This window comes from Dipodascopsis tothii, assembly GCF_038497935.1.
Source record: "Dipodascopsis tothii strain CBS 759.85 unplaced genomic scaffold V1510scaffold_2, whole genome shotgun sequence".
Lineage (NCBI taxonomy): Eukaryota > Fungi > Ascomycota > Lipomycetes > Lipomycetales > Lipomycetaceae > Neoaidaea > Neoaidaea tothii.
The window spans coordinates 608,546-634,159 of NW_027117986.1; the positions used below are offsets into that span (position 1 = coordinate 608,546).

At 66.8% G+C, this 25,614-nt stretch overlaps 8 protein-coding genes across 8 annotated transcripts; 3 read left to right on the forward strand and 5 right to left on the reverse strand.

Annotated features, from left to right (window-relative positions):
* Positions 1 to 2,705: 2,705 nt before the first annotated feature.
* Positions 2,706 to 3,804, forward strand: V1510DRAFT_410463 (40S ribosomal protein eS4). The gene is made up of 2 exons (XM_066932725.1): positions 2,706 to 2,804; positions 2,940 to 3,804. Exons 1-2 carry the CDS (start codon positions 2,791 to 2,793, stop codon positions 3,679 to 3,681), a joined length of 756 nt encoding a protein of 251 aa, XP_066791599.1. The 5' UTR covers positions 2,706 to 2,790; the 3' UTR covers positions 3,682 to 3,804.
* A 37-nt stretch (positions 3,805 to 3,841) lies between these two features.
* On the reverse strand, positions 3,842 to 6,488 carry V1510DRAFT_410464 (Metallo-dependent phosphatase-like protein). Its single transcript, XM_066932726.1, has 4 exons — positions 5,790 to 6,488; positions 5,611 to 5,758; positions 5,528 to 5,579; positions 3,842 to 5,496 (listed from the first exon to the last, which is right to left on the reverse strand). The coding sequence occupies exons 1-4, from the start codon at positions 5,995 to 5,997 to the stop codon at positions 3,997 to 3,999; spliced, it is 1,908 nt and encodes a 635-aa protein (XP_066791600.1). The 5' UTR covers positions 5,998 to 6,488; the 3' UTR covers positions 3,842 to 3,996.
* Positions 6,489 to 6,614: 126 nt separating this feature from the next.
* On the forward strand, positions 6,615 to 8,088 carry V1510DRAFT_372642 (DnaJ domain-containing protein). The gene is made up of 2 exons (XM_066931496.1): positions 6,615 to 6,770; positions 6,809 to 8,088. Exons 1-2 carry the CDS (start codon positions 6,698 to 6,700, stop codon positions 8,044 to 8,046), a joined length of 1,311 nt encoding a protein of 436 aa, XP_066791601.1. The 5' UTR covers positions 6,615 to 6,697; the 3' UTR covers positions 8,047 to 8,088.
* Positions 8,089 to 9,035: 947 nt separating this feature from the next.
* V1510DRAFT_410470 (S-adenosyl-L-methionine-dependent methyltransferase) lies at positions 9,036 to 10,296 on the reverse strand. The gene has a single exon (XM_066932727.1). It carries the CDS (start codon positions 10,247 to 10,249, stop codon positions 9,119 to 9,121), a length of 1,131 nt encoding a protein of 376 aa, XP_066791602.1. The 5' UTR covers positions 10,250 to 10,296; the 3' UTR covers positions 9,036 to 9,118.
* An 8-nt stretch (positions 10,297 to 10,304) lies between these two features.
* On the reverse strand, positions 10,305 to 16,306 carry V1510DRAFT_372646 (uncharacterized protein). The gene is made up of 3 exons (XM_066931497.1): positions 13,787 to 16,306; positions 13,235 to 13,757; positions 10,305 to 13,205 (listed from the first exon to the last, which is right to left on the reverse strand). The coding sequence occupies exons 1-3, from the start codon at positions 16,115 to 16,117 to the stop codon at positions 10,573 to 10,575; spliced, it is 5,487 nt and encodes a 1,828-aa protein (XP_066791603.1). The 5' UTR covers positions 16,118 to 16,306; the 3' UTR covers positions 10,305 to 10,572.
* A 1,761-nt stretch (positions 16,307 to 18,067) lies between these two features.
* Positions 18,068 to 19,179, reverse strand: V1510DRAFT_443862 (domain found in IF2B/IF5-domain-containing protein). Its single transcript, XM_066935671.1, has 2 exons — positions 19,060 to 19,179; positions 18,068 to 18,987 (listed from the first exon to the last, which is right to left on the reverse strand). The coding sequence occupies exons 1-2, from the start codon at positions 19,102 to 19,104 to the stop codon at positions 18,127 to 18,129; spliced, it is 906 nt and encodes a 301-aa protein (XP_066791604.1). The 5' UTR covers positions 19,105 to 19,179; the 3' UTR covers positions 18,068 to 18,126.
* A 133-nt stretch (positions 19,180 to 19,312) lies between these two features.
* On the forward strand, positions 19,313 to 21,134 carry V1510DRAFT_178177 (Tim54p). Its single transcript, XM_066930397.1, has 2 exons — positions 19,313 to 19,663; positions 19,697 to 21,134. The coding sequence occupies exons 1-2, from the start codon at positions 19,397 to 19,399 to the stop codon at positions 20,732 to 20,734; spliced, it is 1,305 nt and encodes a 434-aa protein (XP_066791605.1). The 5' UTR covers positions 19,313 to 19,396; the 3' UTR covers positions 20,735 to 21,134.
* On the reverse strand, positions 20,775 to 22,088 carry V1510DRAFT_410481 (uncharacterized protein). The gene has a single exon (XM_066932728.1). The coding sequence runs from the start codon at positions 21,774 to 21,776 to the stop codon at positions 20,844 to 20,846; it is 933 nt and encodes a 310-aa protein (XP_066791606.1). The 5' UTR covers positions 21,777 to 22,088; the 3' UTR covers positions 20,775 to 20,843.
* Between the last annotated feature and the right edge of the window lie 3,526 nt (positions 22,089 to 25,614).

Here is a 25,614-nt window from a genome sequence, read left to right on the forward strand (position 1 = left end):
GAGACTTTTCTGAGAGGGCAGCAGGCGTGCTTGGGGCAGGGGATGGCGCGGCATCGGGGATTTCGTCAGCCATGATGACCTCAGCCATGTCGCAAACGAACGGAATGCGCTTGTACGGAGCCATGGCGTTCCAGCTGGTCCGGCGAGGGATCACTTTGACCATTGCCTCGATGTTCGTAGGCTCGATCCTGTAGTCGACCTCGTCCAGACGAGCGAGCGTTTCGCGGAGGGCGGCACGTGCCGATTTGGCCAATGTCAGCCGGTCCCGACTGTATTGGCGTGCGGCGTCCTTTCCTTCGCGGAAGCTGTTGATCCACTCGGTCTGGAGACGCTCCAGGAGCTCGGGGACCTCGTCCAGACTATGCACGCGACCGTCGCTAGCCCAGTCGCGCAAGCATTTGGGTACAACCACTCGCGACAGACCGTAGAGCTTTCCAGGCGAGCGGTGCTCGGCCCAGATATTTGGCGGCCACCACATGAGGATGTACTCACGCTCGTCAACTGGAACCTCTTCCATCGCGAGATCAAACTCGGTCTGGGTAGGCTTTGCGGCGGCCTCCACGACCGTGCGCGCAATGTCTTCGCGCTTGAACCGCTTCATCATGATCGAGTAGAGCAAATCCAGGCATATCTGATGCCGATGAACGTTCTTTGGAAACACTCGTAGGATCGCATTGGACACGATCTGGTCAAAGCCCGACACAAAAACGATCGTATCGAGCATGAAATCTTGCTGAACGCGCTCGACGTTGTTTTCGTTGAACTGGTCAACAAGCGCTGCCCGGATCGCAGACAAAAACCAAGCCCACGACGCAGTAGACTCTGTGCGGACAACGGCCACGGCCACCATGAACTCGTGGTCGTCGCCATCGCGCGAGCATGCAGAGAAAATGCACGCGTTTTCTAGCAGCAGCTTTCCTAGGGTCAGAACCGGCTTGCATGCCAAAAAGCCGCTGATAGAGGCCTGGTACGACATAAACAGATACTCCAGTTCTCTAACCTGGACCGGCTGCTCTTGCTGACTCTCTGTCGACTCTATGTCTTGCACCTCTGTCACGCAGCTTTCGACAAATGCCGAACTACCCGGGTTGGCTTCACACAGCGCCGCGCATAAACGTTCCAGACGTTCACACAGCTCGGCCGCACGCGTTTTGGAGCCTGCAAGAGATCGATAAACGGTCTCACGAGCACGCCAGGCCTGCTTGTAGGATATTTCGACTTGGTGGTGAGTGAGCATATACTGCACAATCTCGTAAGGCGAACAGGTCGGCATCTGGCGTATGCGGTTCTGGATCTTGCCTGCGATCCACGTTGACGACGCGGCAGAGTTCCCCGGATGTACTTTCACGCATGTGTGCTTGTCCCTGTACACTGAAACCACAAATGCCGAATCGTTCCGCGGCCGAGACGAATGTAGATACCACGAACATGTCGGAACCTTGCACTTAACTGTGTACCGATTTGCATTAGATTTGACGCAGAAGAACTCCCAGTTGCCGTCGATGGCCATATTCTTTAGCTGGTTTTTGAGCTCCAGACGTGATGCGAAGCGCTGGCCGGTGCTGATCGTAAGAGCCTGAGGGGGCTCCTCTTCGGTTGAATGCATGGTAGCGGTCACTACCTTTGGCTGCCGATTAATCCGGTCGAGCCTCGAAATGCCTGTTGCCTGTGATCTGACAACTTTCTAGTTTGATCCGGTGCCGCCGGCCACGTATGCTCAAAGAGCTCCGGATACCGACTGTTCCACCATATATCGTGGCTTCTCGTCTCGTAGAACAACGCCCAGTCGGAGCTTGCAGATTTTAGATCTGAGCGCTACAAGGGCTTCTGAGTTCTGCAAGAGTCGACGCACGATCTGGCTGAGCAGACGTGGGAACGTGTTTGACTGGATCAAAACACACGGGTATTATGGAGATCTTAAATTGATAGCAGCTGTATGCGAATCATCGGTAATTTGGCACCTCGCTAGAGATCTAGCCGGTAATCCCGGACCACCAAACAAAACCAGCCACAGATACTGACAAAGCTCTAGTCGTAGCCGGCCAGCGCGGAATTACGTCTTGTTGACTGTTACACGGACATGGCATTGTTTTCCCATGGTATTTATTGTCCAAGGTACTAGCTCTGGTTGAGCTCCGGGGGTCATTATTGGAAACCTCCGTTGGGTTGTTACTCATCGCTAGCTATTAATTTAAGCCTAGCTGATTTCTTACACGCACTAGGGTCCGGGGATCACACTTTCGCGTCAGAAGCGGCAACAAATGCACACCTGAACAGTCCCGGATGGTCCCGGATGGTGTGCCCTCGGTATATAGCACGACGCGTGTGTTGCCTATGCGGGCAAGCGTGTATGCCAGGGATTGGACCGGTAGCCGCAATCACCGACCGCGCATTGAAACAGGCGGTCATGCACGGGTAGGATCACAACTGGATAGCCGTGAGGGCAAGACGGAGTCCTACGGCCAGCCAACGAGCTGCGCCGGCTAAAGTCATAGTACTGCGCGCGGGATCGGTGGGAGGATTGGGCCAGTGATCACGTGATGTTATTAATTACATCATCATGCCTCGTTGCTTATGTTAGCTGCTGCAGAGGGGAGGAGGTAATTGTGACTGCTTTTTTCAACCCTACGTGGGTTCAGCCCTAAAACTGGCTCTGCGGACTGTACACAGACACACACACACACACACAATAGCGGCACAACACCAAATTTGCCAATCTTAAAAAATTCACTTGAATCTTTTCGATCATCTATTAACATCTACCATCGACACCGGTAACATATAGTAAACATGGCTAGAGGACCGTAAGTGACTACGACGAAGGCGACAGCGAGCGACAAGCGACGGCAACGGTGGCCACGGACGAGCATCAAGATGTTCCGCCGTTGGAGTCGCTTGCGAGCTCGGAGTTGATGAACGGCAACTGACTTTGCTTTTAGGAAGAAACATCTCAAGCGTCTCGCAGCGCCCTCCCACTGGATGCTGGACAAGCTCTCGGGCACCTACGCCCCGAGACCTTCGCCCGGTCCCCACAAGCTGAGAGAGTCGCTCCCCCTCATCATCTTCCTGAGAAACCGTTTGAAATACGCTCTCAACGGACGTGAGGTCAAGGCTATCCTCATGCAGCGTCTGGTCAAGGTCGACGGCAAGGTCCGCACCGACTCGACCTACCCCGCTGGTTTCCAGGATGTCATCACCCTGGAGAAGACCGGCGAGTACTTCCGTCTTGTCTACGACGTCAAGGGCCGTTTCACCATCCACCGCATCACCGAGGAGGAGGCCTCGTACAAGCTCGGAAAGGTCAAGCGTGTCCAGCTTGGCAAGAAGGGCATCCCTTACCTTGTCACGCACGATGGCCGCACCATCCGTTACCCCGACCCTGCCATCAAGGTCAACGACACCGTCAAGATCGACATTGAGTCGGGCAAGATCACGTCGTTTGTCAAGTTCGACACTGGCAACCTTTGCGTCGCCACCGGTGGCCGTAACATTGGCCGTGTTGGTGTCATCACCCACCGTGAGCGTCACGAGGGTGGCTTTGACATCGTTCACGTCAAGGACGCTCTTGAGAACTCGTTCGCCACTCGTCTCTCCAACGTCTTCGTCATTGGCGAGGGCAACAAGCCCCTGATCTCCCTGCCCAAGGGCAAGGGTGTCAAGGTCAGCGCTCTTTCAGCTTAAGTTAGATTAATGCCCTTTATACTTGTAGTATAATTTTTTAAAAAGTTGTTAAAGGTTTTTTGTCATTCTATCTACATGTAAGCTGAAGTTAAATATCAAATAAACGATTATCTAAAAACTAAAGCTTCTACGTGCGAGAGCGGCGGGCCGCCTCATTTCGTTTCAGGTGCCTCCTCGGATGTATTCTCTATAAACAAACAGTCTGATGTGCCGCCAGCAGCGGCCTACTCAAAGTCTCCTTTAAGGCGCGGGCCCTCGCTCACACCGAGCGCATAACTATACGGGGCCCGGCCAACGAAATGCATCGGCGTGAATCTAGGGCTTGTCAAAGCAGTCAGTGCCCCAGTTGTTCTCGACGTAGTCCTGAAGCATAAGCTTCACGGTCTTGCCGCCGTAGTTGTCGACCGTCCACGACTCAGCCGGAGTCTTGGGGTCGATTTTCTTGAGCGCGTCCAAGATGAACGGCTTCATGAAGTCAAGGAACACGACGTCGACCAGGGCCGGGTCGGTCCACTTCGGGAAGTTGTCCTCGGCCGCGATGGCGTTGGGCAGGTAGTACAGCGGGTTAGGCTTGTGCGGGGTGTCGTCACCGTCCATGCCCTTGTCGTCGATGGTCAGGTAGCCGGTCGTCAGCAGCTCGTCGTCCGGGTTGTACGCGATCTGCTGCGCGCGCACGGTCTCGTAGACCTTGCGGTCAAAGTCCGCGCCGAGGTTCTGGGCGCGCACCTTGAGCGTGCGCGAGACGGACGTGGCCAGCTCGAGGCCGAGGATGTAGTCCAGGTCGTTGAGCTGGGCCAGGATCGCCCGCGCAACCCGGTAGTCCATGTCCGGGATGTACAGCCACTGGTTGCTGAACGGCGAGACGATGTAGCCCGAGTCCACGGTGAACTGGCCGCCGTACATGTCGAAGCGCAGCGAGCCCGAGTTGATGAAGATCAGCCGCGAGTTCGTCTTGCGCTCGGTCTCGAACGGGACGAGCTGCTTGAGCACGTTCTCCTCGAGCAGCGTCAGCAGGCTGCCCTCGCCAGGGTACTCGGCCTTCTCGAGCAGGTAGTCGTGTGGCACACAGCCCAGGACGTGCGTCAGATTGAGCCGCTGGCGGTACTCGGCGATCTTCTCGGAGATGGCGCGGCCCTTGGGCGTCGAAAACGTGCCGTCGGGGCCGAGCGTCGTGTTGGTGTGCACGCTCAGCGACCGCGTGTTGAAGTCCAGGTACCGGCGCGAGTAGTTGAGCGGCGGGGCCCAGCCGGGCTCCTCGACCAGATCGGCCGAGTGCGTCAGGCCGTTGATGCTGACCCAGCCGGTAGTCTCCAGGAACCGGCCGGCCTGGAGCGCGGTCGCGCGGCCGTCGAGAACCGAGAAGTCGCGGACGTGCGAGTGGCCGCCGAAGAACTGGATCGGAATCGTGCGGTGCACGGCGCGGATGGCGCGGTGGACGGCCCACATCTCCGGCCAGAAGCGGATCGGGAAGTGGCCAAAGACCACAAAGATGTCGATGTTCGGCGTCAGCAGCGCCGACTGGAACCACGGCGCCTTGACCACGTCCTCCACCGGCGTGACCCGCGAGTTGTTGCAGTTGAGCTTGAAGTCAAAGAGGAAGCCGAAGGTCATGACGTTGAAGCCCTGGTTCTTGGTCGTGAACTGGTAGTACCGTGAACCGATCGACGCCCACGTGCCGTTCGGCAGCATGATGTCGACGTTGGACGTGATGTAGCGGTCGCCGTAGTGCGGCGCAAGCACGTCGTACGTCTGCTGGGTGACCTCGCACTTGTAGAGCTCGTGGTTGCCGATGCTCATGAGATCGATCGGAGCCATCTGCGGTCAGCGCGCCCGCACGCCCACGTACCATCAGGATCTTCTGGCTCAGGTCGCCGTTCGGGTAGGTCGCATCGCTCAGTCTGCTGTCAGCGCGCCCGTGCGCCCGCGTACCCGTTGCCGTCGTGCTGGTCGCCCGAGTCGACCACGATCACGTCCACGCCCTTCTCGTCGGCGATCGCGCGGATGTGCTCCAGGTACGACGTGTAGTCGCCCCAGTCGGCCGCGTAGTTGCTCTCGAGGATGTGCCCGGCAAGCCAGCCTGGCGTCAGCCGCGCCCGCGCGAAACTTACCGTGCGTGTCCGTGGTGGAGATGAAGTTGAGCTGACCCCATTCGATGGGCCGCAGGTTGGTCAGCGCCGGCGGCTCCTTGGCGCCAGGCTGCTGCAGCGTGAACAGCTGCTGGTCAGCCGTGGCGACGCCGGCGAGGGCGGCCACGGCCGCGGCCGCGGCCCACGCCCGGGTCCAACGGCGGCCGTTGGAAGATCTGTTCGCGACCATTGTGGATGATCCTGCCTGGCTGCTTCTTTGTGGACTTGGAGTGCTGCCGGAGGATGCTACCCGCCTGTTTTAAGGCCGTGCGCGTGCGGTGGTGTTGGTCGACGCCTGCAAGCCGAAGTCGCTCTTCACCTTGTCGGCCCTGCCACTCTATCGAGGCCTATTTATTAAATCCGTGATAAGCAATTATCTGGCGGTGCGCTGGGGCGGCACGCCATAAAACGCAACTAAGAGAATGACAGACACGCCGGGTAAGTGCGCGGGCTCCCCCGACGTTACCCGGGTGGGCGGCGTCCCGCGCTGTTGGTCTGCGGCGCTGGCTGAGGACCTTTCCGGCCGGTTCTCCTGTCTATTCGTCGACAGCTGGGCTCGGCCGGGCGTATATCTCGGACCGGCCGGCCGGCGGCCGGGTCGCCGACGGATCGAAGCGGGCGCGCGGCGCCGGCGGCCGCATGGCGCGGCGGCTCTGCCGCGCACGTTGCTGCCTGCGCGGGCCTCAGAGGCCACGGCGCGCCACGCGCGGCGCAGCGGCGGGCGCAGCCACACGCGGGCGCCGCCCGCGGGCGCCCAGCAGGCGGGCGCGGCGCGGCCGCACGTGACACACCGGGTAACTGCATATCCGTCGCGCCGCCGCGGCTCGCCGCGCCTGCGCAGAAATTTTTCAGGCCGTTGATCCAAACGCACTCCATAGAATACCGCAACCATGGTCGAAGTTCTCTGCAAGCTGCCCGAAACCAAGTCCGAGCTGACGTTCGAGTGCGTCAACGTGCTGACGCGTAAGTAGAGTGCGTGCGAATCGCGTCGCTAACGGCAGCGCTCGTCCGCCGCTCCCTGGAGCCCATCGGCCCGGCGTTCCTCGCGCACGCCCGCCGGTCGGTCCGCGGCCGCTCGTGGTCCGAGGACGAGCGTGCGATGGCCGAGACGTCGGTCAAGACGGTGGAGGACGACGACGTGTCGGACGACGACGAGCCCGAGTTCGAGGACGACCTGCTGCGCGACCCCAAGGACTGGAAGAGCCAGGACCACTACCGTGTGCTCGGCCTGACCAAGTACCGCATCAACGCCACGGACGACCAGATCCGCCGGGCGCACCGCAAGAAGGTGCTCAAGCACCACCCCGACAAGAAGGCGGCGTCGGGCGGGCTGAACGAGGACGGGTTCTTCAAGTGCATCCAGAAGGCGATGGAGATCCTGTCGGACCCCGTCAAGCGCCGCCAGTTCGACTCGGTCGACTACGCGGCCGACGTGGCGCCGCCGTCGCGCAAGACGACCGGCAACTTCTACGAGCTCTGGGGCCCGGTCTTTGCGGCCGAGGGCCGGTTCTCGCGCGTGCAGCCCGTGCCCAAGCTCGGCGACGAGACCACGGCCAAGAAGGACATGGACGCGTTCTACTCGTTTTTCTACAACTTTGACTCGTGGCGCTCGTTCGAGTACCTCGACGAGGACGTGCCGGACGACAGCAGCAACCGCGACAACAAGCGCCACATCGAGCGCAAGAACAAGGCCGCGCGGCAGAAGCACAAGACCGACGACAACGCGCGCCTGCGCAAGCTCGTCGACGACTGCCTGGGCGCCGACCCGCGCGTGAAGATGTTCAAGGACGCCGAGAAGAAGGCCAAGGAGCAGCGCAAGTGGGAGCGCGAGGCCGACTCGCGCAAGGCCGCGGAGGAGGCCAAGGCTGCGGCCGAGGCCGCCGAGAAGGCGCGCGCCGAGCAGGAGGAGCGCGAGAAGGCCGAGAAGGTCGGCGCGAAGAAGGCCAAGGAGAACGCCAAGAACGCGAAGAAGAAGAACCGCCGTGTGGTCAAGGCCGCGGCCAAGGACGCCAACTACTTTGTGGACGGCACTGCCTCGGCCTCGGCCATCGACGGCGCGCTGTCGGACGTCGACGTCCTGTTCGAGAAGGTCTCGGACGAGGAGCTGGCCGACCTGACCAAGGAGCTCACCGGCCTGACCGACGCCGCAGCCATCAAGGCCGTCTTTGTGGCGCGCGTTGAGGCGCTGTCGGGCGCCGGCAAGCTGTCGGCCTCGAGCCTGAAGATCCTCAAGGCTTAGGCCAAGAGCGTTGGCTCTAATAAAAGTGAATTCCGCGTTTGATTTAAAGGAAACCTTGCCCCTGAAAGCGTTTGGCGGGGGAAGCGTAGACGTGTGTCGGCTCCGGTCGGCCCGAGTAGCGGCCGACGGGCCGGCAGAGCGTTTTGCGTAAGACACGCCTTCGGCGAAGTCGGCGCCGGAGACCGAGGGCGTGTACCCGGCGGCGAGCCCGTTGCGGCAGCGTTGCGGGCAGGCCGACGCAGGCACCAGCGCACCGCCACAGAGCCGCCGCAGGCCCCGCCGGCGACCCCGGTCCTGTGGCTGCTGGCTCACAAAGTGTGACCCGCATTACTGCGCCACAGCGATGCTGTGGCCAGTGCATGTGCATCGGCCTGCGACTCTAGCCCTGTTCTATACGCCGTCGCCTGTGCGCCCACCTGAATCTGAGACATCTACCCATATCTCGGGTGCCGACAGACGATAGCTGATGAGGGGCTGCTATCTATCGGTTAGCCGCCCAGCACTGTGCATGGCGCTAGTCTGCATCAGCGAAGCTTAGCGCGGGCGGCACTTGCCGGAGAAATCGTACGATTTTACAAAACCTAGCCTGTTGACATTCCTAACGCCCCAGGTGGTCTCGTATGGCCACCGCAGGGTGGGGGCCCTCGCTACGAGCGCTACGAGGACCGCATGGAAGGGGCCGTGCAGCCATCGGACCGGGACAGCGGCGGGCGGCTGCCAGCCGCGACCCAACAGACCGCAGCGAGTTGCTGACCCGGCTCTCGTGCCCGGCCCGCTAGACAAAAACGGCTAGGTCGGGATGACTGCATAGGCGACCCTGGTGGCCGGGCCCAAGAGCGGGCGCGTGGCGCCGGTCGGCAGGTGCAGACAACGCGGAGCCGGCAGCACGCACGCGCCGCGCAGGCGCAGCAGGGCATCAGGGCCGGCGCGGTGGGCCGCAGCAGCTGCGGAGGCGCAAGCGCCGGGCAATTGACCCGGCGGCGCGCAGGTTCAAGTGTCGATGAAGCCGTGATGGGATGAATTCAATTTACAGTAACATTGTACAGAGGGACTCAGCAAGTGGGCGAGGCGCTTAGAGCGGCTTCTTGGCGACGTAGAGCATCATCGGGGTGAAGAGGCCGAGCTTGGCACCGAGAACGAGGTTGATGGCCGCCTCCTCGAGCGCGATGGAGACCTTCTGGGAGCCCTTGGGGGCAATGCCGACCTTCTCGAGCAGGCCCACGCCCTTCATGGTGACCTGGCGGCCCAGCCACGACACGCGGCAGAAGGTGAGGAGGTCGCCGAGCGAGCGCACGTACTTCCACTCGCCGGTGAGCGGGGCGTACCACGGGACCTCGTCGTTCTTGTCGGCCAGGTCGTCCGAGTGCACGATCTCGAAGCCGACCTTGCGCAGGGCGGCCTCGGCGACGTCGGCCTTGTACATCTTGGCGATGCCGTCGCCGATCTCGATGCCGTAGCAGATCTCGCGGTGCTGGGGGTTGGTCTCGTCGTAGGCGTCGGTCATGACCCACTCGTAGACACCGAAGGTGCCGCCGGGCTTGAGCACGCGGTAGATCTGGCCGTAGACGCCCTCGAACGAGGGCGCGTGGACGGTGGCCTCGATGGCGTAGACGGCGTCGAACGAGGCCTCGTCGAACTGCATCTGCATGAAGTCGCCCTTGACGAAGTTGAGCTTGTCGGCCAGGCCGTTGACGGCCGCGTAGTGGTTCGCGCGGTCGACCTGGTAGTCGTTGTTGTTCAGGCCGGTGATGTTGCAGTCGGTGAACCGGCAGATCTCGCGGGCGGGGCCGCCCACGCCGCAGCCGACGTCGAGCACCTTCATGCCCGCCGAGAGCCCCATCTTGAGCGCCAGGTAGTGCTCGTGGCGCGCGATCGAGCGCTGGAACGACTCGCCCTTGTAGAAGCGCGAGAAGTGGAACGACGAGCCCCAGCCGTACTCGTAGAAGTCCGTGACCAGGTTGTAGTAGTGCTTGGTCAGGGTCGCGTACTCGTCCAGCCGCTCCTTCTTGTCGACCTCGGTCTCGTTCTCCGGGCGCTTGTTGTCCCAGTACTTGAAGTACTCGGTCACGGCCGCGTCCTGCGCGTTCTTGTCCTTGTTGAGGAGCGCCGTGAACCCATGCTTGGCCGTGTGGTTCTTGCCGTGGAGCGCGTCCTTGAAGGCGAGGTCGCGCTCGCGGTTCTCCTGCTCGAGCGTGAAAGACATCTGCCGTCAGCGCGCCCGGCCCGGGCCTACCTTATGCTTGTTGTTGGATACAAGTGGTCCGGGAAAAATAGTCGGGGGTGCGAAAACAGAGCATGTTATACAGGCGCAGGGACTGCGGCCGGGTAACCCGGCACCGTACGATTAATCTGGACGCCGGGGCAAATTGGCCGGGCGCGCGCCCGGATTAAGGTTACGCGCTAGCCCGAAGCGCCGGGGCGCGCCGTGCTAACGCGGAATTGAGTTCGCGACGGGTCCCGCGGACCCGTGGGCTAGGGCTCCTGCATTGGGACAATAGACGAGTCACAGCCTGTGGCGGTGCAGCGCTACCACATGGGCGACCACCCGATGTACATCTCGGCCAGGTTGTGCGCGCTCGTCGCCTGCGCGATCAGCGAGTCGACCTGGCCCTCGACGCCCAGCGGGAACGAGTCGTCGGCGAGCAGGCCCTGCAGGCGCCGCGAGATGCGCGCCAGCGCCTCCTCCGGCGACGACGCCGAGCCCTTCTTGCCGGACCGCCGCGTGGACCGCCACTCGACCAGCGGGTCGTGCAGGAAGGTCTCGAGCACGGGGATCAGCGACTCCTCGTTCGCGCGCAGCACGCGCAGGGCCACGTTGCAGCAGTGGCGGAACGGGCCCTCGTAGTCGTACGGGCCCAGGGCGTCGACCATGTTCTGCGTGAGCCGGAACGGCACGCGCTCGGGGATCTCAAAGTCGAGGCCCTTCTCGAACAGGCACGAGAAGTCGACGTGGACGACGTTGCCGCGGACCTCGTGGAAGAGGATGTTCTCGCAGTGGCGGTCGCCCAGGCCGAGGATGTAGCCCACGATGGACATGACGGCGGCCGAGCGCGCGTAGGCCGTGCGGCTGGCGAGCCACGCGGCCGGCTGCGGGAACGTCTCGATGAACCACTCGTACAGCACCGGCGGGAACTGGGGCAGGACCTTCTGGGCAAAGACCTCGGCGCGCGCGGCGCGGTTGGCGTCCAGCAGCTTCTTGATCTCGGGGAAGTTGATGCGCACGCCGCGGTGCGTGTAGGCGATCTTGAGGATGTCGCGCAGCGTGCGCACGTCGGGGACCCACTCGATCAGCCCGCAGTCCTCGTTGAGCGGCGTGACCGCGTACGTCCAGACGCCCAGCTGGCGCCGCAGCGCGTCCGCGTCCTTCTGCAGGAGCAGGTTGATCATGCAGTCGAACTCCATCAGGCGCGCGTCCTTGCGCAGGTCGTCGCGCGGCTTGCACAGGAACGCGTACGACTTGCCGTCCGAGCCGTAGACGGTGATCTTGCGCGGCTTCTGCAGCGAGTTCATGACGTCGGCCATGTTCTCGACCGCGCGGATCGTGACCGAGGCCTCGCGGAACGCGTTGTGCCGCTTGACCTGGCCCCACGCGTTGGGCCACGTCACCTCGAGGTTGGCCTGCGTGGGCATGGCGATCTCGCACGGCAGGCACGCCCAGTCGACCTTGAACTCGCGCAGGTCGATCTGCGTGACCCGGTTGGGAACGTGCGCGTTGCAGATCACCAGCAGCTGCTCCGACAGCTTCTGGGCGGGCGCGACCATCTTGGCCGCCGGCGACGCGGGCCCGGCCAGCACCTGGCGCAGGATCTCCTTGCCGCGCACCGCGCGCTCCTTCTCCGCGGACTTGCCGATCGCCAGCACCGGCCACAGCGCCTGGCTGGGGTACTCGCGCACGAGGTCGATGATGATCGCCTTGAGCACGTCGTAGACCTTGGCGTTGGGGTGGCAGATCCGCGAGATCACCTGGGAGAACGCAGCGAAGAACTGGTACTTCGGCAGCAGCCGCAGGTACTTGCCGATCGACGCCGTGATCTTGTCGAGGTTGCCGCGCCGGAGCTTGGCCACGTCCTTGCCGTCGGCCGGCTCGGCGTCGCACGCGGTCGCAAAGTCGAGCCAGACCGTGAGCAGCTTGGACAGCGTCTGGTAGACGTACTTGACGCCGTAGCGCAGCGCGCGGCAGTAGTACCGGCAGATCTGGCGGTGGTACTCGCCGGTGGCGCAGAGCTTGTTGCGCTTGGCCGCGGGCAGCGCCATCTGCGCGTTGAGGATCTTGATGTAGTACTTGCCGGTGTAGTAGTGGCCGCTCTCGAGCGACTCGTTGAGCGTGCTGACCGTCTTGTACTTCTTGAGCACGGCCTCCCAGTTGCTCTGGCCGGCGGCGTCGAACCACTTGGCGTGGAGGAGGACGGCCTTGGCCTTGACGACGTTGCCGCGGTCGGCGCGGTCGGCGTCGCGGCCGGCGGCGAGCTCGGGCTGGTGGTCGAGCGCGCCCGAGTCGATGACGTCCTGGAGGATGAGCAGGGCCTGGCGCGGCTGCTGCTCGGCCCACTTGAGCCGGGCGTGCTCGATCACGGCGAGCGGCGAGCCGGTCTGGGCGGCCTGGAGGACGAACGCGTAGGCCTGGGCGGTCTTGCCGGCCTTGCGGGCCATCTTGGCGGCGGCGAGGTGGCCGGCGAGGACCTCGTCGGCGGCGAACGGCGGCCGGCAGATCTCGGCGACCGTGCGCCGGAGGTCGAGCAGGAACCGCCGGTGCTCGTAGCCGCCGTGGAGGAGCTCGAGGCGCTGGCGGAAGCGGCGGCCGAGCTCGGCGTGGTCGGCGGCGGCCGACTGCGCGGCGGCGGCCATGCTCTCGAGGTCGGCCAGCGCGTGCAGCCGGAAGATGGCGTCCTGGCACTGGCCGGGCGCGGTCGCGCCGGAGAGCGCCAGCTCGGCGGCGAGCGCCGCGCGCGCGGTGTGCAGGTGGCCGGCGAGCGCGCCGTCGGCCGCGCGCAGGCTGGCCAGCGCGCGGCCGACGCTGACCGCGAACGACGGCGCCGCCGCGCGGCCCAGCCAGCCGTCCAGCGCGTCCCAGCGCCCCAGCACCCACGCGGCCTCCACGCCGAGGTCGACCGCGGTCCGCGACAGCCGCCCGCCGCCGTCGAGCCGGCTGAGCAGCGTTTCTGGGTCAGCGCGCCCGCCACACACGTACCGTACTGCCCCGACTCGCGCAGGGCCACCAGCAGCCGGTCGAACGCGTCCGCGTCGTCCGGCCGCCGGCGCAGGACCAGGTCCCAGCAGTCGTGCGCCAGGCTCCAGCGGCCCGCGGCCTCGTGCTCGAGGATCTGCTGGTCCAGGTCCAGCATCAGGAACTTGGTCGACACGCCCTCGATCGCGTCCGGGTCGTCCAGCTTCGAGTAGATCTGCTGCAGCGTGCGGTACACCGGCCCGGCCGCGGCCGCGTCGCCCGCCTTGTGCAGCTGCCGCACGTACTGCTCGTAGTACAGCAGCGCGCGCGCGTAGCTCTGGCACTCGTACGCGCGGCGGCCGACGAGCTCGGCCGGGATCGCCGCCAGCACGGCCTCGGCCTGGTCCACCGCGCCGTCGCCGCCCAGGTTCTTCTCCGGCTCGACGTAGCGGTTCGACCGCTTGGCGCGGTCGGCCACGGTCTTCATGTTGAACCGGCGCCGCGCGCGCTGCCAGCGCGCAATGTAGTCCACGATCGCAAACACGGTCTGCGTCAGCGCGCCCCGCGGCCACTTACCCGATGCGACTGCTGCACGCCCGGCCCGTCGTCCACGCGGCTCTCGAGCACGAGCAGCATCTCGGCCTGCAGCGCGTCGCGCGCGGCCGCGTCCGCGCCGATCACGACCGCCAGCGCCGCGAACGGCACCAGGAACTCGCACAGCGCCGGGTCCTGGTCCCGGACCACGCGCGCGCAGATCCCAAAGAGCCGCTCCGGCGCGCCGCGCGCGGCCGCCAGCAGGTCCGTCGTCAGCGCCTGCAGCCACGCCCGGTGGCTCTTGCCCGGCGCAAAGATCGGGTACGTCTGGCGCGGCAGCGCGGCCAGGCTCGACAGCATGAACCGCGACGTCAGCATCGGCAGCAGCGTCAGCTTGGCCGGCCCGCCCAGGCTGTGCCAGAGCGCGTACGAGCTGGCCGGGCTCGTGCTGCGCTCGGCGATGGCGTCGATGTCCAGGCCGCACACCTTGAGCAGCTCCTGCATGCCGTAGGCCAGAAACGACTGCGACTTGGTGTCGGTCGCCGCGCGGAACGCGGGCACGACGTACCGGTCCAGGAACAGCAGCACGAAGCCGGCGGTCTCGGCCGCGTCGTCGAACGCGTGCACCACGACAACCTCGTCGCCGTCGACGCGCGTGTCCACCTTGTTGGGGTCCACGGCGCCGATCCAGCCCAGGCACTCGGCCGCCAGCCGGCCGATGTCGCCGCGGTTGTCGGGGAAGCGCCGGCAGATGTCGAGCAGCGTCGCGCCCAGCCGCGCGACCAGCCGGTCGAGCGTCTTGGACGCCAGCACCGCGCACACCACCGCCTGCTGGTCGACCAGGAACTGCTGCAGCTCGCGCAGCGCCTCGCGCACGACGCAGTAGTTCTCGTGCCGGCACCGCCGGACGAGCGCGTCCAGCGTCTGCGCCGGCACCACCGTCGGGATCTTGAGCTGCGCCAGCTGGTCCTCGTACGGCGCCAGCTCGGGCACGGCCCGCAGCGACGGCAGGTCGGCCATGCGCTTGGCGCGCAGGACGCCCTCGTGGTGTGCGATCACGTACTCGACCATCTCGCGCGCCTGCACGCGCGCGGGCGCGCCCAGCCGCGCCCAGTGCGTGAGCACGACCGAGAACGTGAGCGGCACGAGCGCGTCGACGTCCTTGGCGTCGAAGTAGACCAGCATCTGCATCCACGCCGTCAGCGCGGCCTTCTGCAGCACCGCGTCCTCGAGCGCGGACTGCAGGCACGCGCAGATCTGCGGCACGGCCGACACGGCGCTGCCGCGCGCGATGCGGATCGTGGCCGCCAGCCCGTGCAGGCACCGCAGCTTCTCGGTCCAGGCCTGCGACCGGTGGACCGAGTAGACCGTGTCGGCGAAGCGGCCGACCACGCCGAGCACGTACGTCTGGAAGAACTGCGCGACCGACTCGGTCTGGCGCGCGGGCCGGCTCGTGGGCGTGGCCTGCTGGTGCGTGCGCGCGATCGTGACCAGCGCGCGCACGAGCAGCCGGCTCTTGGCGCTGCCGGCGTCGGCGTCGACCACGCTGGTCTCGTCGTCGGCGTCGAACATCTTGAGGACCTCCACCGCCACCGTGAGCGGGTCCTGGCGGATCAGGCTGGGGATCGTCGTGGCCCGGAAGTCGTCCACCGAGTCGCGCAGGAACCGCTGGGCCTCGGCCTCGACGTTGTCGAACGACTGCGTCAGCAGCACGGCCAGGATGCACCCGATGTTGTTGAGGCACACGTTCGCGACCGACGTGCCCGCGGCCTGCGCGATGCGCTCGAGGATGCCCGTGTGCCGGCCGAGCAGCACGTACGGCACCGTGTACTCCTGCGTGCGCACGAGCAGCGTCGGCACCGACACCGCCAGCAGCCGCGCGAACCGGTGGACGAGCGCGCTGTTGGCGTCGAGCTGGGTCACGACCAGGATCGACGCCGTGCGCAGGAACGGCGCGAAGAGCTGCCACGGCGTGCGCGCGCGCGCGCGCGCGAGCGCGGCCAGCTCGTGGCACGCGGCCGCGGCCACAAACGTGTTGGCCGAGCCGACGTAGCCGACGAGCTTGATCAGGACCATGTTGAGGTCGTCGCCGTCGACGAGCTTGCCGAGCTCGGCCCACGCCAGCACCACCGTCTCGACCATGTGCGTGCCGGCCTCGTGGCTGAGCTGCTCGAGCACGGCGAAGACCTTGAGCCGGTCGTCGGCCGCGAACTGGGGCACGGCCTGGCCGGCCGCCACGCGCAGCTCGCGGTCCGCGCTGCGGATCGCGTACATGCACCACTCCCAGAGCGGCGCGGCCGCGTCCGGCGCGTGGAAGTGCCGCAGGTACCGCGCGAGCGCGACTGTCAGGAGGATCTTGGCGCGCGTGGACATCTGGTCCAGGCTCGAGTCGACGAGCTGGACGAGGAACGCGCCGAACTCGGGCCACGCGCCGCGGGCGTGCGGGCCGACGAAGACGCCGTCGCAGCGCTCGCACGCCAGGTCGCCGACGTCGGCCAGACTGCCGGCCTGGAGGCACGGCAGGTACCCGACCGTCTTGAGCACGCCCGCGACCGAGCCCTGGTGGCCCAGCCGCGTGCGGATGTAGTTGTGCAGCTCGCCGAGGCGGCCGGGCTCGACCAGGTGCGCGGGCAGCTCGGCCGCGAGCCGCGCGCGCACGTCGTCCTCGGGCGGGCCGCGCTTGGGCGGCCGCACGAGCCGGCCGGCGACGGCCGCGAGCGGGCCAGTGCACGGCCGGCGGGCGGCCGCGTCCACGTCGACGTCGATCTGGCCGGCGAGCGCGGCCCGGCGGCCCGGCAGCGCGGCGCCGACGGCAACCACGCACCCGGCCAGCAGCGTGCGCAAGTCCGGGCTGGAGAACACGTCCTCCGCCAGCCGGAACCGGCGCAGTATCCGCGCCAGCGCGGTCGCGACCATCGCCAGCGTGTACTCGGGCTCGACGGCGGGCGGCGGCGCGCTGCCGACGGCCGCCAGCGTCGCCAGGAGCTCGCACGTCGGCGCGGCCAGCACGCTGTCGGGCGCAAACAGCTCGGCCGCGCTGAGCACGACGGCGACGGCGGTGTGCAGCCACACGGCGGCGTCGGCGACGAGCGCGCGCGCGACGGTCTCCACGACGGTCGCGCGCGCGGCCGCCAGCCGCGCCTCGGCCGCTGCCTCGGTGGCCTCGACCGTGGCGCTCTGTTTCCACACGCGCGCGACGACGCCGCGAGCCCAGATCTGGTCCGGCGCGCGCCCCTTGAAGAGCGCCGGGCCGGCTGCGCCCAGCGCCGCGTGCAGCACGCGCGCAGCCAGCAGCGCGCCGTCCTCAAACGCAGCCACGTCGCACGCAAACGCGCCGGCGGCGGCCACCGCCAGCGGGCCGGCCGGCCAGCTGTCTGGACCGGCGTCCAGCCGGACGCACAGTTCTGGCGTCAGCGTAGCCGCGCATCCACGTACCTTCCACGTAGGCGCGCACAAACAGGCGCACGGCGGCCGCCGGGCGCCAGAACCAAGGGCTCAGATCGAGCAGACTGAACAGATCGGCCACCAGGCCGGCGGCCGGCTCGCGGCAGCTCTCGGCGCGGGCGTCCGCCAGGAACGGCAGCAGGCGCACCAGGAGCCACACCGGCAGGCCGACCGCCGGCTCGGCCTCGTTCGGCTGCAGCAGCGTCCGCGGCAGGTGGTCGATTGTTTTCTTGGCGACCGCGATCGAGTCGCGGGCCTGCGCAAGCAGATCGTCTGCGGTCAGCTCGGCCAGCGAGCCACGAACCTGGCGGCGTCGGCGACGCAAACACGGGGGCGATGCCGCCGCGCACAATGACCTGGAGCACGCGCGAGCTGGTGGCGACGTCGTCGTCGACGTCGTCGGCGTCGGCGGTCAAGGCCTCTGCCAGCAGCTGGCGGAACGCGGCTTGGTCGGGAACGACATTGGACCGGAGAATGGCCTGGGTCGAGCTGGAAGATGGCCCGCGATCGGACATGGAGGGACGACAGCGCGAGATCCGGTCGCCGGCTGTGAGCCTGCGCGGATCGTGAGCGTGGGCGCGCGAAAAATTGCGGCGGCGGGAGGCGACGGCTGACGCGTGGTTGCTGTGGCAACCAACGGCGGCGGCGGCGGCGGTTGCCGGGGCAACGGAAATGCGCCCGGAGCAGCGTCTACGCGGGAGTTGCCGGGGCAACGAGCCCGGCGGGCGCGACGGTTGCCCGGGCAACGGGGTCGCCCGGCGCGGCGTCTGTGCGTGCAGTTGCCAGGGCAACAGACAGCCGCAGGCCGCCCGCGACGCAGCACCGCCACTGCCGGCACCGCCACTACAGGCCGCCGCTGCCTTTCGGCAACGGCCTTCGTTGGCGCAGCGATCTTTTCTAAACTATCGACACAGGCGCGCGGCGCGCCCCGGCGCCGCTTAGCCAGGCAGCTTCTTTCTGCGGCCAATGTGCGCCTGGAAACCGGTCTTGATGCCCGACACGGACCGGCTGGAGCCGCACGACTCGCAGACCAGGAAGTACAGCCGGTTCTCCTTGGCCAGGTGGGTGCTGATGGACTTGCAGGTCTTGCACGTGACGTACTCCATGATGTACCGGCGCAGCACGTTCTCCAGCTGCTTCTGCTGGAAGCGGCCCTTGATGACCAGGCGCGCGCTGCCGTCGACCGAGCCGGACGTACCCAGCTCCGCAAACAGGAACTGCATGACGTGCTCGTACGGGCGGTGCATGCGCTCGGAGATGTCCTTCAGGTTGGCGAAGATCGTCTTCTTGTTGCCCTCGCGCATCACGCTCGGCGGCGGGATCTTGTACCGCTGGCCCTGCTGGCCGGCCAACTCGGGGTTGTTGGTCCGCAGGATCATGAAGAACCGGTCGAGCAGCTCCTCGTACTCGTACGCGCGGTCGCTGTTCAGCCACGGCGACTCCTTGGGCTTGGCCTCGGCCTCGTCCTCGTCCGACGCGGCCGCCTCGGCGTCCGAGTTCACGCCGGCCTCCTCGAGCTCGGCCTCGAACGCGGCCACGTCCGCCGTCTTCTTCTTCTTCTTCTTCTTGCTGCTGAACTCAAAGTCCTGTGCGTCGTCCTCGGCCGCCTCCGTCGTCGGCTCGGCGTCCTCCTGCTCCGCCAGCGCCGACGACTTCTTCTTCTTCTTCTTGAGCCCGTCAAACATGTCCGTGAGCTCGTCCACGGCCGGATCGGCCACCGGTGCCGCCACGCCGTCCTCCGCGTCGAACGAAACCGCCTTGGACTTCTTCTTCTTCTTCATCGACAGGTCGAACTCGGGCTGTGTCGTCAGCGCCACTCGCTCGGCCACGCACGCGCCGCGGATCGCCCGCGCCGCGCCGCCCCCACTCACGCTCTCGTCCGCCGCCGTCGGCACTGTGTCTTCAAAGTCCGCCATGTTGGATGATCCACCGGATGATCGCCTGAGAGATGCTCCAGATGGGTGCGAGATGCTGCAAGCGTGCACTTGGATTCGCTGTGCAGAAGCAAAGATTTTTTTCGCTTTTTTTCGCTGGCGGCGCGGCCCGCCCGGGTAACCGCTCCCGCCCGCGCCGCGCGCCGTGACGTTTATGCGCAACCGCTACGCCCGCAAAAATTATCTCGAGAATTCTGGCGACTCACTCGACAGACCTGACCGATCGGGGCCGTGCGCAATCCCGTTTGCAGACCATACACACACCAGCACGACCATGTCTGGACCCGAGAACGGCGCGGCCAAGCCGGCCGCCGCGGACGCCGCCGCGGCCGGCGCGGTGCCGCCCAAGGCCACCTGGAAGGAGAACCCGGCCCTGCGGGCGCTCGGCATCACGCGCCTGCGGCTGCCGTCGCGCAACTGGTCGATCTTCCTGGGCACAGTCTTCACAATTGGCGGGATGGTGTACTACGACCGGCACGAGCGCCGCGCGAACCGCCAGAAGTGGAAGGACGCGGTGTCGTCGCTGGCCCTGCAGCCGCTGGTAAGTAGCCGGACGGACGCGCGCTGACGGCAGACACCGATGCAGCTGCCGCGCAAGGTCACGGTGTACGTGGCGCCGCCGCCGGGCGACTACCTCGACATCTCGGTCGACCACTTCACGCAGTACGTCAAGCCGGTGCTGACGGCGGCCGCGGTCGAGTTCGACCTGGTCAAGGGCACGCGTCAGGGCGAGATCCGCAACGCCGTGGCCGAGGCCATCCGCAAGCAGCGTGCCGGCGTGGACGACCGCGACCCGATGCTGCAGACCGTGACCGCGCATCTCGAGAAGCGCGCGCCCGAGGACGAGGGCGTCGTCTGCATCGGCCGTGGCGCGTACAAGGAGTACCTGCAGGGCGTGAACGAGGGCTGGCTGGGCCCGCTGGAGGCGCCGCCGGCGCCAATCGAAGAGGTTGCGGTCGAGACGGTCGAGGCGGCCGCGCCGGCCGAGCCCGTCGCGAGCGAGACCGTGGTGGCGGCGGCGGCGGCGGCGGCGGAGCCGGCCGAGCTCGTCGCGCCCGCGGTCGAGACCGTCGACGACGTCGCCAAGGCTGCGGCCACGAGTGGCCCGGGCATGCTCAACACGGCCGCGCTGCTCGGCGGCAAGTCCGAGGTCCAGCCGGCCGAGGCCGCGCCCGAGGAACCGAAGAAGAAGGAAGAGAAGCCGCCGGTGCCCAAGCCGTATATCGCGCCCGGCGACTACGCGGCCGCGGCCACGCCGACCGAGCTGGCCAGGGTCCAGGCGCTGCCGCCGGTCGTGTACGTGCCGCACCCGCACATTCTCGGGGTCGTGCACACGCCCGTGCGCACGTACCGGTACTTTACGCAGCGCCGGCTGGCCGACCGGGTCGGGCACATCGCGGCCGGCGTCGCGCTGGACGAGGTGCGGCCGTTTGACGCCGCCTCGGACGTCGCCGCCGGCCTCGACGAGGAGGCCGAGTGGTCGTCGTCGTGGGTCGAAAAGTCGCGCGAGAACAACTCGGAGTGGGTGCAGGACCTCGTCGTGGACGAGCGCATCGCGCAGCGGCTGCGCGTCTACGAGAACAAGAGCTACCCGGCGCCGACGGAGGAGTGACCGCGCCCGGCCCCCACTTGTACATAGCACTCTCTCAATTAGAGCCTTTGCCGGCGGCAGCGCTGCCGCCGGCGGTAATATACACGCGCGCGCGGCCGTGCGGCCGCGCTCAGCTGATAATGTCCTGGGCGTCATCGCCCAACTCCTTGCGAATCACGCTCTGCAGCACCAGCTCCTTGGACACCCACAGCTCGCGCCGCTTGCGGTTGGCGGCCGCGAGCTCTGCCTCGAGCGAGCGCTGCATCTCCTGGGCCCACACGAGCTTGCGTTTGAGGTACCGGGCCAGGTCGCGCGGCGGCCGCGCCTTCTCGTCGTGGTCGAGATCGTCGTCCGAGCCGTACAGCGGCGGGCCGCCGTGGCCGCCGCCGTTGGCGCCCACCGCGCCGACCGGGCCGTCCACGACCGCCGCAGCCCCGCCGCCGTCCACGCCGTCGGCCTCGGCCGCCTGGTTGGACGCGCGCCGCCGCCGCAGCGTCTCGGCGTAGGCCGCGTTGGCCACGTTGTTTGGGTGGTTCGGGTGCGACTTGGGCACCGGATCCGACGGCCGCAGCGCCTCGGTCTCGTGCACGGTCCGCATGTGCTTCGCCAGCGCGTCCGACCGCGTGAACGATCGGTCACATTCGGGCACGGAGCAGTAGAACGGCTTCTCGCCCGTGTGGCTGCGCATGTGCGCGACCAGCGCGAACCGCGACGTCTGGCCGAGCCCGCGCCGCGGGCAGTCCTGCCACTCACACGTGTATTTCGGCCGCCGCGTGCCGACGTGCTCGTCGTGGATGTGCCGCACCAGATCGTCCATGTTGCCGCAGTCGGCAAAGCAGTTGTCCCATCGGCAGACCGTGACCTGGTCAAACATGTCGTCGTCGTCGTTGCCGCCGCCCATACCCGCGGCCGCGCCTGTCGCCGCGCGCGGCGTGCCCGGTACGGAGCCCTCGGTGTCGGACGATACGTCCGACGTGAACGACCCTGCCGGCGACCGGGCCTGCTGCATCTCTGGATCGGACGAAGGTGGAGGTGATGACAAGTCCGACCCGGAGTGCTCCATTGTCCCCAGCCTCTCAGATTCCGGTCTGGCCTGGCCAAACAACCCCTCACTGTCTGTGAGCTGCCGTACGTCCGTCTGTGCGAATTGCGCCTGAACACCGCTCTAGGGTCCGCGGCTGTGTGCACCTCTGTGCACTGTCTTCCTGATGCGTCGGATGCCGCCTGAGTTATCTGGGCACGTGCTTGCTGCAGCCGGAGTGCTACTGTGCTGCTGCGGGCCGCATATCCCCTCTTGCGAAAAGTTGTGGTTTCGTTTGCTCGGCCTTGCCCTCTTTTCACGGCCTGGTCGTCGACACCCGACAGGCAAGCGTAGCGCCCGGCCGGGATTAGGGTTGCGCCGCACGCCATGCGGCTCGCACGCGCGGCCGTCCGCGCGCTCGCCTGTCGGCGCGGGCCCCGCCTCGTGCTAAACGAGGGCGCACGGCCGGCCCCGCCGGGTCCACGGGCCACGGGTCGCCACCGGTGGACGTCGTCCAGCCGCGCGACGGCCGGATCATGGCTGGCCGGCGGCAGGCGCCAGACACGCTTGCGGCGGGCCCGCGGCTGCGCGGCGTGCGTCGCGCTGTGTCGTGCTGCGTCGCGCGCGGTCGCGCGGGCGCACGCGGCGGTCGGCCGCAGACGCACGCGACGGCCGTGCATGACGGGCGGCGCCGGTCGCCGCGTGGCACGAGTCTATGCGAGCAGTGCAGCCGACGGCGGCGGGCAGGCTGGCGACCAGCCGCTACAGCGCGGCGGCCGTTTGGGTCATGTGCGCAGATCGGCAGCAGCGCGCCGCTCGTTCGGGCCAGCCGCTCGGACGCGGTTCGACCACTCAGGGCCGAGTGTGGCCGAAACACGCCGTTGGAGCGGCGCTTGACTACACCCGGCACCCGATACACGCTGTTGGAGCCCGCTTGGTAGACTGAGACACGCTGTTTTATGCGCTACCAGACGGCCCTGATGCGGTCGCCCGTATGCTGAGCGCCGCTTGATAGCCTTGGCGCTGGCGCGCTCTGTTGGGGGCCGCCCACTGCGCGCCAGTACGCTCACCAGCCACAGCGGCTATATGGGCGGCTGGGTACCATCGGCGGCAGCCACAGGCGACTGGCAATAGCCGTACGACGGCGTGACGGGTCGGCCGTGCGGCTTGCGGCGGCCGTGCGGCTCACCAGGCGACCCGCCGCGCCACCCGGGGCGGGTCGGAGATCCGGTCCACGGGTCTACCCGGTGTCGTGCCTACGCGTTCTGTCGGCCGCGCCACCGGCCGGCCCCCGCCTGCCTCGAGCGACCCGACCGCCTGCCGGCGCGCGGCCGACCCGCGGGGAGTGCGCCCCGCGGTCTCGCGGCGCGTCTCGATCGTACCCAGATCGCAGGGCACACCGCCGTCCTTAAGGTTCCGCCCCCCCGTAAGGTTCTCGGGCGCCGTCGTACAGGAAACGCGACCCGGGTCCACGTTATACAATCAAGCAAGCATGACCCGCGGGTTCCGCGGCCTGCCCGTCGGCCCAGGCGCTGTGTGTATACAGCCGCCGCCGGCCAGTCTTTTGCAGTTTTTTCACACCAGGCCAGCAGGGCACGACGAGCTGAGCGCAGCCGTAACAAGACCTCCGGACCCGACAGACGCGGCGTCGCGCGCTAGATCCTCACTCATACACGGTGCGGATCGGACGATCTACGAGATCCCCCAGATTCACTCGAGCGCGGTTCTTCGGCCGCCCACGATCCGTCAACCATCCTGGCGGACTCGCCAGACGATCCCGCGCGCAGCCCTGCCGGCGCGCGCGCCACCGGCCGTGCGCCGGCCGCCGTGCCGTCGCCGACCGGTGCGGCCAGCCCGGGCCCGCGGCCAGAGCGCCGGGCGACCGGGCTGATGGCCATGGACAAGGTACGCCAACGACTGCAGGCCGGACTGACCCCAGGACTCGGTGGAGCACGCGGTCAACGCGGCCTACGACAGCGCTGTCCGGCGTGTTCGGCTCGGCGACGACCGCGGCGACAGCGCGCTGATCCGGCTGGCGTCGTACCTGGCCAATGCGGACGCGATCGAGACCGTCGTCGGCTCGGCGCGGCTCAAGCGCAAGGTGGACGCCATTGTCAGCTGCTGGCTGCGATCGCCCGAGCTCGTGTACGCGGCGACGGGCGCGTTCCATCTCGGGCCACTAGCGTGCCCCGAACGCACGATTCTGTGCAACCTAGCCACGTTCAAATGCGTGCGCAAGCTAGTCAGAATCTGCAAGCAGACGTCGGCGCTGTGCACGGACCTCCCGCCGCTGTATGTGGCGGCGGCCGATGGCGGCCAGCAGCGGCGGCCGGCCATGACGCTCGTGCCGGAGCTGCTGGCCGACGAACAGCACGGCAAGAAGTACGGCGCCGTGCAGGCGTTTGTGGAGATCGCGCTGCGCGAGCTGCGGTACCTGGTCGAGCTCGTGCTGGCCGACGACTGCTGCATGGCGCTGGTCGAGGAGTGCGACACGCTCGAGTACCTACTGCTGCTGTCGGTGTCGTCGCGGTACCGGTGCGTCGAGACGGTCTCGGACGAACTGCTGAACGCGGTCTCGGTGCTGATCGCGCTGGTGACGCTGACGGCGCCGGGCGACGGCTCGCTGCGCGGGATGGTCGCGTCCGGCCACCTGCTGTCGTCGTGCGAGCTGTTCTACCACATGTACTACCCTGGCGCCGGAGACGATGGACAGCACCGCCGGCAGCGGTCGGCGCGGCTAGCGACCGTGCCGACGCCCGGCCGCGGCGTCATCAACTTTGCGCACGACGTCCGGCTGAGCTACTACGCGCGCTTTGACATGCGCAGCTACCCGCGGCAGCGCGACATTGGCACCACCATCAGCTTTGAGCTGATGCACTACGGCGTGACGGCAGACGACGTGGCCGCGATGGTCACGTCGCTGGTCGACGCCATCCAGCTCTTCGACCAGCTCGTCCAGCGGTCGCACGCGCTGGCCGCAGCCGACACGGACCCGCGCGCGTACCAGCGGCTGTACGAGGTCGTGTACGAGCTCGTCGACATGTGCTCGACGTACGCCGGCGTGCAGTCAGTCGCGCTGGCGTTTGCGCAGTTTGACGTATACGACTGCTTGCACGAACACTCGCTCAAAGACGACGGCATCGGCATCGGCGCCGCGTCGCTACTGGACTACATCCGCCGCGAACTTATTCATTGCTGGCAATACCTCGGGGACAAACGTGACAAGCTCATGGACTTTTTCTGCAGGGACTTTTTTGTGGACCCGAGCGTCCTGACGAACCGCCAGGCGCGACTGGAGTGCTTTTTTGCGCCTTTGGACCGGCCGGAGCGGCTGCTCATCGACGTCGCGTTTTGCCGGACGTTCTGTCTGGCGGTCGAAGCCACGTTCATGGCGTGCACGAACTGGAAGGGCCTGGCCCGATTGAACTACTTGGTGTACTCGAGCTCGTCGCAGGCGCCGTTTGTGGTCTTGTTGGCGGCGCTGCTGGGCAAGATCTCGGTGACGTGCGCGAACCTGTTTGGGACGCAGCCGACGGTGCTGCTGGGCGCGCAGGCGTGCGCGCTGCCATATCAGGCGCCAGGCACGAAGCTTATCGACCTCGACAAGGTCTTCCGACGGCATAACGGTGCGGCGCCGGGCAGATCAGGCAAGCCCAGCGCGTCGTCGAACTCGAGCTCGAGCGCAAGCCGGTACGCGAGTGCCGCGGCGAGCCCCGTGCAGCCGCCGGCATGGCAGGCGCTGGGGCCAGCAGCGGACGCGGTGGCGACCGAGAACCTGATCCTGGACCACTTTTCGCTGCGCGAGCAAATGGTGGCCGTTGCCAAGGCGTTGGCGATCATGGTGTGCACGCAGATCAAGCAGGCGCGGCGGCCAACGCGG